Source organism: Chiroxiphia lanceolata, chromosome 18, assembly GCF_009829145.1.
Source record: "Chiroxiphia lanceolata isolate bChiLan1 chromosome 18, bChiLan1.pri, whole genome shotgun sequence".
Lineage (NCBI taxonomy): Eukaryota > Metazoa > Chordata > Aves > Passeriformes > Pipridae > Chiroxiphia > Chiroxiphia lanceolata.
Window position 1 is genome coordinate 8,943,784 of NC_045654.1, and position 12,763 is coordinate 8,956,546.

Consider the following 12,763-nt stretch of genomic DNA (forward strand, 5'->3'; position numbering starts at 1 on the left):
AGTTAACTGATACTGTGTGCCTTTGCCCATCTGGCTTTTGCTTCTAACTGCAAACAACTCACTATTTAAATTGCAATGAACAGCAACCACTACTGTATGACTTAGTGGCTTTTTTATTCCTCTGCAAAGTAATTGTGGCATGTTAGAGCTACAATTTGCTGTCTTTTTCAAGCAGAAAAGCTGAAAACCCACATATTTTAGAAGTAGTGATATTTAAAGCAGTTTATCAGGCACCTTTGAAAAGACAGAAATGAAGTTTTGTCTTAACTATAACTGTACATTGTATAAATTTTGTGCAACTTTATCCTCTGCTTGTTACATGAGCAGCTGGTGGAAAATTCTCTTTTGGAGCAAGCCATCATTTTTGTTTTACATGCAGAGTAAAGAGATCTTGATCCTTGAAAAATCTTTTGTTTGTTCTTCTCTTAACTCGCTTTGATTTAATTAAGGCTTGTGAATCCCTACGAGCTTAAAATGGAAAATTAAAAGAAATAATGCACACGTTTGACTATAGAAAAACCTTGAATTGTGCAGCCTTTTCTCCACAAGAAGACATTTGTCAGTAAAAGAAACACAGCCACCCATCACCTTCCCCAGTACAAAACTGAAACACCAACGCACAGGAAGTGACCACATTTACCATCAGCTCCAGTGGAAATCTCTCAGAGTTTTTAATCTGAGTTTCTCATGCTGCAGAACTCACGTTACTCACCCCTGCAGAACCAGCTCCACTGCTCAGATACAGCAGGTTCCAGCATCACTCTCAAAATAAAGCAATTTACATTTCATAAACTGAGAGTTCAAAGGATTTAAAAACCTCACAGGGCGTGCAAAATTCAACATAACAAGATGCAGCCCAGCTGGTGTGAAAGTTGTTGAAAATATTGAAATTGCAATTCACTGCTTATGCCCACAGGCCAGTGACATGGCAAAGGCAATTCTGCTTGTTAGCAGCAACAGCACTGATGGAACCACTTCCATCTGTGCTGTGTCCCTGGTCCCTCATGAACACATTTAGGGGGAGAAGGGCACCGTGTTCAGACACTGCCCAAGGATGTGCCCAATTTGGGTTTTGTGCTGGCTCAGAGGGAACCTTCCCCACCGAGGAAGACACAGCCTAAGGCAGCCCAGTGCTGCAGCTGGCTCAGGATGCACAGACGTTACAGCACCCAAAACAAGGGTGTTTTAATGAGCAAGTTTAGGTTCAAGCAGCACAAGGAGTTTAGCAGGATGGCAGGCACTGTTTGTCCCATGCCACCCTCCTGAACCAGTGTTTAGAAGTGCAGCATCTGAAGAGAGCATTTAATATTTCTGTCCTCCCCTTTCCAGAATGCTGTTTCAAAAACCAACCCAAGGGCAGTGTGTGTGTTACTAAAAAGGGGCTGAAGCAGCTGCATATTGAATGGTTTATTTTAGGTCCTTTCAGGCCTGGACAGATGACTCGGTCTCCCTGGAAAAGGGATAGCAGACTTCCCTGCCATTTAAAAACCACTTCTGCTTGCTTGATTTTGTTCTCTAAAGAGAATTTCTCTTCTTTAAACAGCTTTTTAAAAGTGTATATAGCAGCAGTATGGTACAAAGATGAGCACTTTCTTTTCACAGTACACACAGGTTTAGTATTGCCACTGAAAATATGCCTTAAACAAATGCCTTGAAAAACAGCATTCGCTCTGTATTCCTGATCCACCCAGAGTGTTCATAACCCTTTGCAAATTCAATTACCAGAATTTAAATAATAAAACTGGAAAGTGTTAAATATCATTCCAGAATTGGAATTACAGTAGATCCCACGTTCCCCCAACGCTGGCGCTTTGCCAGGCAGGTGCATGCTGCTCTATATACAGAAGAAAAAAAAAAAACCCAGAAGCAAACATGTTTTATATTAAATATACATAAATAGCAGGACTGCAGACTGGAGAGCCATGCTTGAGATAATACTGAGTCTGTGCTGGCAGAGTCCTTTGCCAAACACGGGGACAGATGAGTCCTCCCGAGCCCATCTGTCCGAGCTGGGCTTTAGCAGGATCTATCCCAAACCCAGCCCTGCTGCAGGCAGAGGGATGCACACTATGAATGGGGTGGGGTTCACAGCTTCTTCACTTTGTCTTTGTTTTTCTGGAGTTTAGTGTGCACCACCTTGAGAGTAGTGAGGAAGTTCCCGAGGAAGAGCAGCAGAAATGTGAAAGCCAACACAAAAACCTGAGAGGGGAGAAGAAGCTGCATTTATCACTTTTTACTATTACAACATGGATTATATTCAACACTGCTGGACTCTACTGGACATGGAACAGGCCCTGTGCTGCATTATGCTGAAATATTTAATTGGGGTCAGATGCCCAAATATCTTTCAGGATGTGGTTAAACACCCCCTCTCCCCCTGCTCCGTGCTTTTTCCGTGCAGAGCCAACACACACCTGCCATTCTTTGCACTCCTTGTGCCTTGACAATCCGAAAAGCGTGATTGCATTATATAGCTGCCAGAACTGCAAAGGGATAAAAAAACGCATTTTCATTACTAGCAAAATAAAAATGAAACCCTGGAAACATTCTTTATGGGTATGTGTGACCCAAAGCACCTTTGTGTGGTGCTGGGACACTGCACCCAGGGGGAGAACGGGACTGCCCGACTTACATGCCCGAAGAACAAGAAGGGAAGGAGAAACGTCAGCCCCCGCCACATCCAGGACTGAAATCCTTCTGGAAAAGGTTGACAGACGAGGCAGAGTGTGAGCACAGAAGAGCCAGGACTGGAGCTGCAGCTCTTCCCCACCCAGACCACCCCATAAGGGCTGTTCCTGTCCTGCTCTGCAATAACCAACCAATTTGAAGGTGTGATAATGGAAGGGGGATGAAGATGGGGATGACCAAAACCTCCATCTTGACCCCCTCAAAAGCTGACAGAGATCACATCCCTCTGCTCCTGACCCACAGGACCTAAGGAGAAGGATAAAAACCTTGCTCTCCTTCCTGCCTTGGGACACAGGCAGCAAGGCAGGGGGGCAGCTCTGCAAAGCTCACTCTCAAAGGCCACACAGCCCTCTCCCTCCCTATCACTGCATCCAAAACCCGTGCCAAAACTGTGCAAAGAAAGTATTGCAGGAAACCTCACCTACTGTAAGGTCCAAGTGGTTTCTCTCCCCCAAAGCCCGGAGCCTGTAGAGGCAGCCCCTTTGGTAATAATACTGTAGGAACTGAACACAGCCTGGAGAAGGAAAGAGATGACATCACTGCTCTGGCTATTCTGAAGTATGATAAGTATCAAATTACTTTAATGATATTTAATCCAAGAGCATTTAATTATTTATACAAATTAAATATTTGTAGACTGCATATTTGTACACTATCTTTATATTCCTACAGTTTAATACTCCAGTATTTACCAAACAGAAGTGTTTTCTTCTAAGCATGTAAAGACACAAAATTACTTTATCCTGTGAATTAGCAAGGTAAGAAATACTCACTCTGAAATATTGAAAATGCTAAAAATTGACTGCGAAACATCTGATACATGAGTCCATCCGGCCTGGAAGCAAAACACAGGGGAGGTCCATTAGTTTGCTAAAAGCAGGTGACATGATGCCCTTCCCATTTACCACCAAGCCTCATCCCATTAGCAAATGAACCAGCAGCTGGTACCCAGCCCATTCCACCCCACTGGGAGCCCAGAGAGGTGCTACAGCCACACAGGAAACACTCTCATTGATTAGGTTTCCCCTCTCCCACATGTATAAAAAGCTTTGCCACTGTCACAGTTTTCTTTAGGCAGCAAAGCCATTCAGCATCATCTGCATCAAGAATTCGAGCGGTAGAGAAGGGGGGGGTTGTGCTCATTATCCTGAGGGCAGTTCAGGATAGATGGAGGACAAGGGATCTTCTGCTCCAGCAAATATATCATCCCCTTACGATTTCTAATAATTAAAACAATTTTTAATAATTAACTAATCAGTTCATGCCCAAGATGAGACAGGTTGAATGGGGGCCGTCCATGGGGTGCATAGCTGGGTTGTCTGACACCACCACCCACTTCAAGGTAACCTGTATTTTTGGCTTTAGACTCTGTAATCGGGGTTTAATAAAATCACCAAACCTTCATTTTGTGGTGTCCTTCCTCTACAGCAGCAAAGTGCTGTTCCTTTCCTTACTTACAGAGACAGAAATTTGGAGCCTTGCAGAGGCTTTGCTACCACCACCCCAACTACATTGTAAGGTTTGTGTTTCTTTCTTTCTTTTTTTAAACCAGCAATGTAAATACAAACTTGCAGTGTTGTATTTATCGCTGGAAACATCTGTAACATCAAACAAACATTAAGTCTGAGGCTCTGCCATGAGCCCATGTGGCCACAGCTTCCCTGTCACGCTGAATTTGAATGCTCAGATGACATAAACACCATGAAATAGGCTTGAAGCACCTCGAGCAGGTGAGAGCAGACTCACCACGTCAACATCACTCCAGACAGGAACGTGGAAACATAGTGATGGGACACCCACCAGCCTTTGATCCTGAGAAAAAAAACAAACGTGGCAGTTAAGACAAGAAACATGGATTTCAACACCAAAGCCCAGCTTTATGGACAAAAATGATCCTGACTTGGGAAGGAGGGACAGGGAACAGAACAGTCAGCCCAACTCAAGCACAAGGGATGCTGCAGAACACCGTCCTGGCAGTGTGGTTTAGTTGGGAGCACAAATCCATGGCATTGGAGGGAGGCTCAGGACCAGGGCATGTCTCCCGTGCTCCCATGGGCTCTCCAGCACATCCAGCAGCAGCAGTCCCTGCAGCAGGAGGCACCTTCATGGCTAATGACACACAAGTGTCAGCCCACACACCCTTTTTTTCCCTGCCATGGAAGGAAGTGACATTTCCAAGGCCTTCCCATGAGGTGGTTGGTTCTTTCAGACACGAGCACCAAAGGGAGCTCAGAAAACGACAGTAAAGTGAGCAAGGGCTGTAGTGGAGCAGAATCAAGAAGGGAAGAGCTGCTCCAGAGCCAAAGCTGCCTTGGAAACTAAGCCAACATGGGTTGATTTCGGGCATTTGGCCACGGATTGATTTGGGGTGTTTCTGATCAGAAGTGTGTGAGCTCTGACACAAGGCAGCACACTTACACCCCAGCCCCACAGCTACCATAAACATCCAACACTTGGGACCAAGAACTTAGGGACTTCTAGGAACTGCAACTTCTCTCTCCCCAAATTTTAGGTGGCCACATCTGCTCTTGGAAGCAACCAGGGAGGGGAATGGAGACAAGACCCTGCAGAGAGGCATCAGCATCTCATATTTACTGGGCTTCAGTGCCAAGCTGAATCCCCACTTGTCTCTTATTTTCTTTTAAGGACATTTCATGCTCTACGTGGTTTTTGCGGGTGGCACTGTACCTTGATCCATTGCTAATGAGAATGCTTTCCCGTATCGTCAGCGTGCAGTAATACCACACTAACAGAAAGTTAAACACTTCATCTGTCACCCTGTTAAACAGAAAAAAACACAGAGTTAAAAAAAAAAATCCTGTCCGTTATAAAGATACCTTTCAAAAAGCCCTATTTTTCCTTCCTCCCCTTGGGTGAATGAAAACCTGCCAAGTGAGGCCACAGACACAAAGCCCCAGTCCTGAACATCTCTAACCCTCAGGCAGAACTGCACACAGACAGCACTTGAAGAGTTCAGGGCCATTTTCCCCCCGGGAAGTGCCCTGTGATATAACACTGCAGATCCTGAGCTGATAAGCAGGTATGCAGGGATGACATTAAGTCCTTCTGAAGGAGAGAAAGCACCATAGAAGCAGAGGATGATCCAATTTGGAAAGGCATTTCCAGGCTAATTCAGTGAGGAGATTTCCATGAGATCTATATAAATCCAATCAACTAAAAGAACGAAGAGCATTACCCTCTGAGGGGGAAAAAAACAACCCACCAAAACTTTATTTTGCCATTTGCAAACTCCTGAAGCCAAGGGGATTTGGGGCAGTCTCCGTACAGGGCAGCATCATTCCTGGTACAATCCTGCATTCACCCAGATCCACAGAGACCTCAGGGAAGTGTCTGGCTCCAACACCTTCCTGGTTTTTAAGCAACACTAAATACTGGAAGCTTGTTGGTGCTCAGATACTTATCACAACCTGGAGATAACGTTTCAAGTCTGATTATTTCGTGCAAATCCTCTCTCACTGCCTTTGCAAACCCAAAGCTGCAGCACGGTCCCTGCCCTGGGACCACCCATGTACAAAAGCAACTTGCTTGTTCCCAAGCACAGCATCATGCCAGAAAAAAAAAAGAAATCAGGAAACATGTTGTTTGACTCCTCTCAGTTACAAAAGACTCCCAAAAGAGTTTAAAAAGGCAAAACAAGTACCTAAAATACAGACCCTGCTAGAGTTGAAGAGGAGCAGAAGGTGTCCTGCTGTCCAACTGCCCAAAGCCTAAACACCACCAGAGCCCATCTCACCGTCCTCAACAGGACATAAGTTAGTTCCAATCCAGCACATTTTTATTCAAAATACTTCATTAAAAGTAAAAATGCAGCTTACCTATAGTGCAGAAAAAACCTACAGGCGACAGCCCCAAGTAACAAGATTATTGTCAGATAAAGTTTGAACTTCTCATACTCGTCCTTGTAGGCAAACCTGGAAGGGAACAGACACTGTTTATGGACACAAACGGGCGTTTGACCACAATGGGGCTTCACTTTTTTCAAACCAGACACGAATTCACACGCCAAGCCCAGAGACAGAGGTTTTGCTGAAACACTTAGAAAAGCAGCAGACGGGTGAAAGGCAGAGTTCTGCCTGCAAGGAGGGCCTGTCTCTGCTGCAAGACAATGGCTTAACTCCACCAGTTGGTTTCTGGGTTGGCATGATAAGATTTAAATACATACATCTCCATTTTCTGCAGCACTGTATGCCTGGAAGTCACAATACCATTTTTCATTGCAAAAAGACCCCACCCTTACAATTAGACCACAGGCTGGGCTGGGTTTAAAAGCAAGTGACAGACAAATTCAATTGTAGCTACATGAAGCCTTAGCTTGTTCCCATGTCATGGTCCAACTCGCCCACCCCTGACATTTCACTCATCAGATCTGAGAGAAACCCATTCCCTTCTCTGGACTTTAGTGCAGACTCACAGCTGGCCCCAGAGGAACCCAAATCACACGTGTGGGAACACTCACTCACTTTGCTTGGTTACTCAGGAGAGTTACATTCACGTTTCCCAGCACCAGATTCAAGTACAGGCTGAAAGACAAAAACCAAGAGCAGACCCAAGTGAGTTGTTTTATTTGAACATCACAGGATGACCCAGATTGAGTTGATGAGACAACGTCTCTGCCAAAGCCACGTTTGCTGGAGGTTTTTAATTAAGGCAAACTGGAGGGATGGACCACAGAAGAGGATCTAAACGTGGAAAGATTGGTCAGCATTTCCAAGAAGTTAAAGAAGAGGTTTATTCTCCCGGTCCCTTTTCTGCACTACAGTCTAAGGACGAGATATGTAACGTGCACTCTCCAAATCCAAAAATAACAGGGAGGAATTGGAAGAAAAGTTTCTAATAGAAACTTCTGAGGGGCTGCAGCATCACATAGTGCTTGACAATTGTCACAAATCTGTCCTGACAACCCCCTTGAAGGAAAGCATAAATTCAAAGTTGGTTGAAAATGTTATTTAAAAAAAAAAAAAAAGAGAAAATTCTTATGCTGATTCAATCCTTAAAAAAATTAGCTTGGGAAAACATCAGTGTGGAACAGTGAACTGCACAATCCCTCACCGATGCAGGTTATTTTCATTTTAAGAGAAAACCTGTACTGCCCACACACACAGTGCATTTACATACACTCACAGCTCATGAATTCTGTGTACCACTGACACAGCAGCTCAGCAAGAGATTTATGACTAATCCAATTTCACATGTCTGTCTTCAACATGCACCTTATCCTTCAGGAACAAACCACTGAGAATACTTGAAAAATCAGCCCTCCTGGAGCGTGTGCCTCCCCGGGGAGCACGTACCCGTTCTTCTTTGGCAGGTAGGCTTCCATGTCAAAGAAGGCATTCTGCCTCTCCTTGATCTGGCTGCTGATCTCCTGAATGAGAGCAAACTCCTCAGGACTCGCTCTGGGCTTGCACCTGCAAGAGCACAGAAACAAGATATTCCTGTTCACGTTTTCACCCCCTTTTTATTTAAAGGGAAAATAATGTTGTCATAAAATCCATGCTGTTAAAAAGCTGACTGTGTGAGGTGATGCCATCGTGCACTTTGCTCCTGTATTTCTGCAGCACCATTTGGTTCACCACGACTTTATTTCACTGCCAGGTTTATGCTACTGTAAGTTACTTCAACCAGCTGGTTTATAAATCAGCTTCCCTTTTCATCAGCTCAGTGACAGGACTGTGTGCTCTTGTCTAACAGAGCACTTTGGGAATTTTGTGCTTTTTTGCAGGAACTCCTTCCACCTTGGGAACTCTGTGTGTGGTTTCACACACTGCCCTTGCCGAGGCTGCAGCTCTTCAGGTATGAAATACTGCAGGATGTAACAGGACAGAGCTGATGATTTACTGGCAAACTGTGGTTTTAGCAATTAATGTAAAACAGAGAGCAATGTGCAGCAGAGCCAGCAGCCTGGGGTGTTGGAGTGCTGTACTGAGACCTGCACACCAGGAATTCAGCTTGTGGCTCCTGGGGATCAGCCAAGCAGTCAGAGACAGCTCCCTCCTGCAGATCCACCCAGGGGTAAGTTACACCTCCAGGTTCGAGGATTGATGTTGCTCCTCCAGTTGCAGCCTATGGAGCAAAGCTTTGCTCACCTGGCAAAACCCCCAGACCAAGAGCTGCAGGGACACACTGCAAGGATGAAACCCACACTGGCTCCCTCAAAATCCTATGTTTGCAGGACTCCATCTCTCAAACAGTTATTAACGTTTTACCTGGCTATAATATGGAGCAACTTTAGCACTGCAACTGTACATTAACTGTACATTAACTGCAGACTGTACATTAAAATGCTAAAAATCCAACCATTTGAGCCCTTTGGGAAGGAGAAACATCCCATCCCTGCCTCCTCCCCCCTCCAGGTCTCCCATTACCGTTGCAGGCTGTGCTTCAGATCCCTTAGTGTCTTCTTCTGCCTCTGTATGGAGCTGCTGCAGGCTGTCTGCAAGCTGGTGACTTCTTCCAGTTTCTGCCTGTAAACTTTGTGTGTTTCCTGCAGGAGAAGAGGAGACAATTGGTAGGAAGAGCCCTTCTAGGTTACTCATGGCATTTGGTCCTCCCCTCCAAGGGAAGCAAGCAAACCCCTGTTTTTTGGGAGTCAACAGGCACTCCTGCAAACAAGCAAGGAGGGGGTGATGCCAAACCAGCACAGATCCAACAGGGCTTAAATGGACACTGATGAAAGTCCTGCAAGAGGAAAAGCATCCTCTCTACACTCATCTAATTTCCTCTTTCTAATGAGCTTTCCCACTCAGGAGCTCCTCACTCCAGTCCCACCCTGCAGTGAAGCCCCTAATCCTTGAATCTCCTAATCCTCCAATCTCCTAATCCTCCATTTGATCCTGATCCATCCCCATCAAATGGGTGGCTAAATCACAGAGCAGGCACTCCAATTTCACAGCCAGATTAAATCTGGAGGGAAAAAGATGATGTGGACCTAAAAGGGAGGGGAAAAAAGACACAAATCCAGGCCAGGGGGTTTAGGTACCTCCTGGCTACCACTGCCATCCTGACCCTATGGATGTTCAAGCAACCTACTGCCCCATACTCTGGTTTAAGAGGTCTCAGGAAGGGCTCACCAGGCACAAAGCAAGGACCTCTGGGCCAACTGTAAGATCTATAATGACTTAGAAATCAGAGTTTGCAGAGTTAGTGCCAAGAGACAGTGTGGGTAACATGGCTGTTGGCACGGCTGCTTCATCTGCCAACACTTCAGTGACTACAGAAAATTCCCACTGCTTTTCCCAGAGCATAAACATGGTGGTAAAACCACACAAACCAAATCTTTGCTCTCCTTTGTCAGGATCCAGCTGGTAAATGTTCGTTATTTACAAGAACAAACCAAAACAAGCTCCAGTATCCAATTTAAAGACCTTAATAACCAAACTAACCATGTCCAGGCACTGCAGTTCTCATCGCTTCTGGATCACTTTGGCTTTGGTTGGCATGGGCAGGACTTCAGGGCTCCCTGGATTGCAGAGTAACTCATCTTGCTTCTCTAGATGTCACGCAACAACATCTTATAAAAGGCTGATTCAAAGGGCATAAAAAGCTCTTTGCCAAAAAAGTGTTCAGGTATTTATTGAAAACACGAATAGGCAAGTTCAGAGCTGGTAAATTTTACCCCCAGCCAAAAACATCAGGATAATGGTTTGAAAATGACACTGTTGTTTAGAAGAACATAACATTTGCTACAAGTGGGGTTATTTATTTGCCAAGAGAGACGAGTGCTTACAAGGAGACTCACTGAGAGCAGGGTCCTAATCCAAATCTTGTGACATGTTCATTCTCAGGGTTTAAATTAATAAACTGTTGCAGAGCAACTTGCATTTTTTCCCACATCCTTGCCCCAAAACTGAAACACCCCACAACCCTGAGCTCTATCTCAGAGATGAGCCGCTGCCCTGGCAACCCAAACAACGAAAATCTGCAGAAGTGGCTGGTCAGAAGAGCTTTGCAAACCTGAATGTCCCCAAGCCCATCCCACAGGTCCCCGCTGCCCCAGGGGGATGCTCAGTGCTGCTGTATGGCAGCACCAGCCCCTTCAAAGCCCCCAGTGCCCTGTGCCAGCCAGCACGGCAGGGCAGGAGCTACAACCGGAGTCCAAGATGCAACCCCTGACCCAGAACTTACAACATAACTATAAAATATGAGACGAGGCAAGAGTGCAAAAGAAACACAGATCATTTTGCCCCATGGGGACCAGCACTGCTCCCAATACACCAAAAAAATCCGACCACCAAAATTTATTTTCCCTGCTGGCACTGCAAGGGAGACCATTTTAGTGGGGGTGACCGGAGAACCTTGGGAAATACCCACAGAGAGCTCCTTCAAGCCATGAAGAGCAGGTCCTGCATGGTCCTGGACCAGCATTTCCACCTGGAGATGAGAGTCAGGGCAGCCAAAAAGGGTGCTGACAGGAGGAGATGCAGGCATGGAGGGGGGTCAAGCTGCTGCTGGGGAAAACAGGCTCCTCAAGAGCAAGAGATGCTGCAAGTGCATCCAGAAAGCCACGAGCAAGGACAAGTATGAGCAGACACTCAGATGGGAGTACTTTCTTACTCTAGAGCTGGAGTTTGACTTGAAGCCAGTTCAGGAGTACAGGACCTTCCTCCAAACCACATTTAAGCACCACCAGCATCTCATGGAGCTGGAGCAGAATCATGACCTCTCTGTTCTCCTCTTCTGCAATACATAAGAACTCCCTGATCGTGGATGTTATTCCAACTGTCCACCTCTACAGTGCTAATCACTGGCCATGTACACTTCGTGCCACCAGCAGCTTCCACTCCACTGAGAGGCATTTCCACTTTCCTTTCATGGGTGGGGAAACTGAGGCAGGGACAAGTTATTGACATTTTGCTGTGGTTTAGGTCAGATTCAGGTGCTTGTTGAAGACAGCACACACAGCAAACAAGTGACCAACAAAACCACACCAGCTGGTCTCTCCCAGCACCCAGCCTTTCCTTCTGCTAATAGACATGCAACCTGAACTGACTTTTAATTAAGAAAATGAGCTAAATCTGGAAATCACACTTTTTTTCTTGTGTGCACGTTCTGTTTAACAGCCTAAGAGGCTAAAACAGCCTCCGGAGTGAGAACAGCCGGTTGTACTTTAAAACAGGCTTTAAGATTTAAAGCACGTGTATAGGTGCAGCACTGATGACATGCAGAGAGAGGAAAGCTTCTGGAGGTAAAAGCATCTTGCAGAACAGCTCTTGGCCCCTGCTCTGAGGCCTCTCTGTCCCTCAGTGCACCTTTGAGAGATGGAGAACCAGCACCTGAAGCCCTTGTACCCCATCACGGGAAATCAAACTGTGCAGAGATGCTGGCAGGGCAAGCGCTGCCTCTGCTGTTCTTTGTGCCGTGCCATGGGGGTACGGCCACCCCAGGTCCCCCTTTTCCATCCTTGCTCCGGCAGTGGGAAGCGCGGCACCACGTCCCCTCGGTGCATCCCCAGAGGTAGCTGGGGCATTGCCATGGTTCGGTCCGGATGTCCCAGATGTGTTCGTAGTACCTGCCTGGGGTACCGGGTGTTTATGCCCCGCACGGATGCGCATCCCCGCAGCGCTGGGCATCGCGCGGGCACCCCGCGGCCAAGCCCCGACCACGCGTGGCCGCCCCGGGCGGGGCGGGGGCGACCCTGTGGGGCTGGCCCGGGGCCGGGGGTGCGGGGGGGACCCCCGGCCGCGCTTCTGCCGGGCCCCCTGCCAGCGGGGGGAGAGCCGGGGCCGGCCCCGCGACAGGATGCGGAGCAGAGCCGGGGAAGGGCAGTGCGGGAGAAGCCGCAGACGCGCGGCCGGGCGAGGCATCGCGATATCCCGCATCTCCCCGCCCGGCAGCCCTACCCCGCATCTCCCCGCCCGGGAGCCGTGCCCCGCCGCGCCCCGCTCACCTGGAGCTGCCGGAACTCCTCCTCCAGCTCCCGCCACTCTTCCCGGCCCCGCTCCAGCTGGTCCCTCATGGCGCGGGGCCGCGCGAGCTCCCCCGGCCCCCGCCGGCGCGCGCCCCCCGGCCCGCGGGCCGCGTGCGCCGCTGACGTCATCGCGCGCGGTCACGGGCG

The 12,763-nt window shown here is 47.5% G+C and overlaps 1 protein-coding gene across 1 annotated transcript; it reads right to left on the reverse strand.

Moving 5' to 3' along the window:
- Nucleotides 1-95: 95 nt before the first annotated feature.
- Nucleotides 96-12,715, reverse strand: TMEM120B (transmembrane protein 120B). The gene is made up of 12 exons (XM_032705563.1): nt 12,596-12,715; nt 9,075-9,193; nt 8,001-8,117; nt 7,170-7,229; nt 6,525-6,620; nt 5,377-5,466; nt 4,435-4,500; nt 3,462-3,523; nt 3,110-3,202; nt 2,633-2,697; nt 2,415-2,483; nt 96-2,199 (listed from the first exon to the last, which is right to left on the reverse strand). The coding sequence occupies exons 1-12, from the start codon at nt 12,662-12,664 to the stop codon at nt 2,086-2,088; spliced, it is 1,020 nt and encodes a 339-aa protein (XP_032561454.1). The 5' UTR covers nt 12,665-12,715; the 3' UTR covers nt 96-2,085.
- Nucleotides 12,716-12,763: the final 48 nt, after the last annotated feature.

What these genes read in the sequence shown, in the direction of transcription:
- TMEM120B (XM_032705563.1), bottom strand. Translation starts at nt 12,664, where the DNA reads ATGAGGGACCAGCTGGAGCGGGGCCGGGAAGAGTGGCGGGAGCTGGAG. An exon ending in AGGAGTTCCGGCAGCTCCAG is followed by an intron (nt 9,194 to 12,595) that starts GTGAGCGGGGCG and finishes CTTCTCCTGCAG; the next exon opens with GAAACACACAAAGTTTACAG. An exon ending in AGCATTTTCAATATTTCAGA is followed by an intron (nt 3,203 to 3,461) that starts GTGAGTATTTCT and finishes TTCCTTCTCCAG; the next exon opens with GCTGTGTTCAGTTCCTACAG.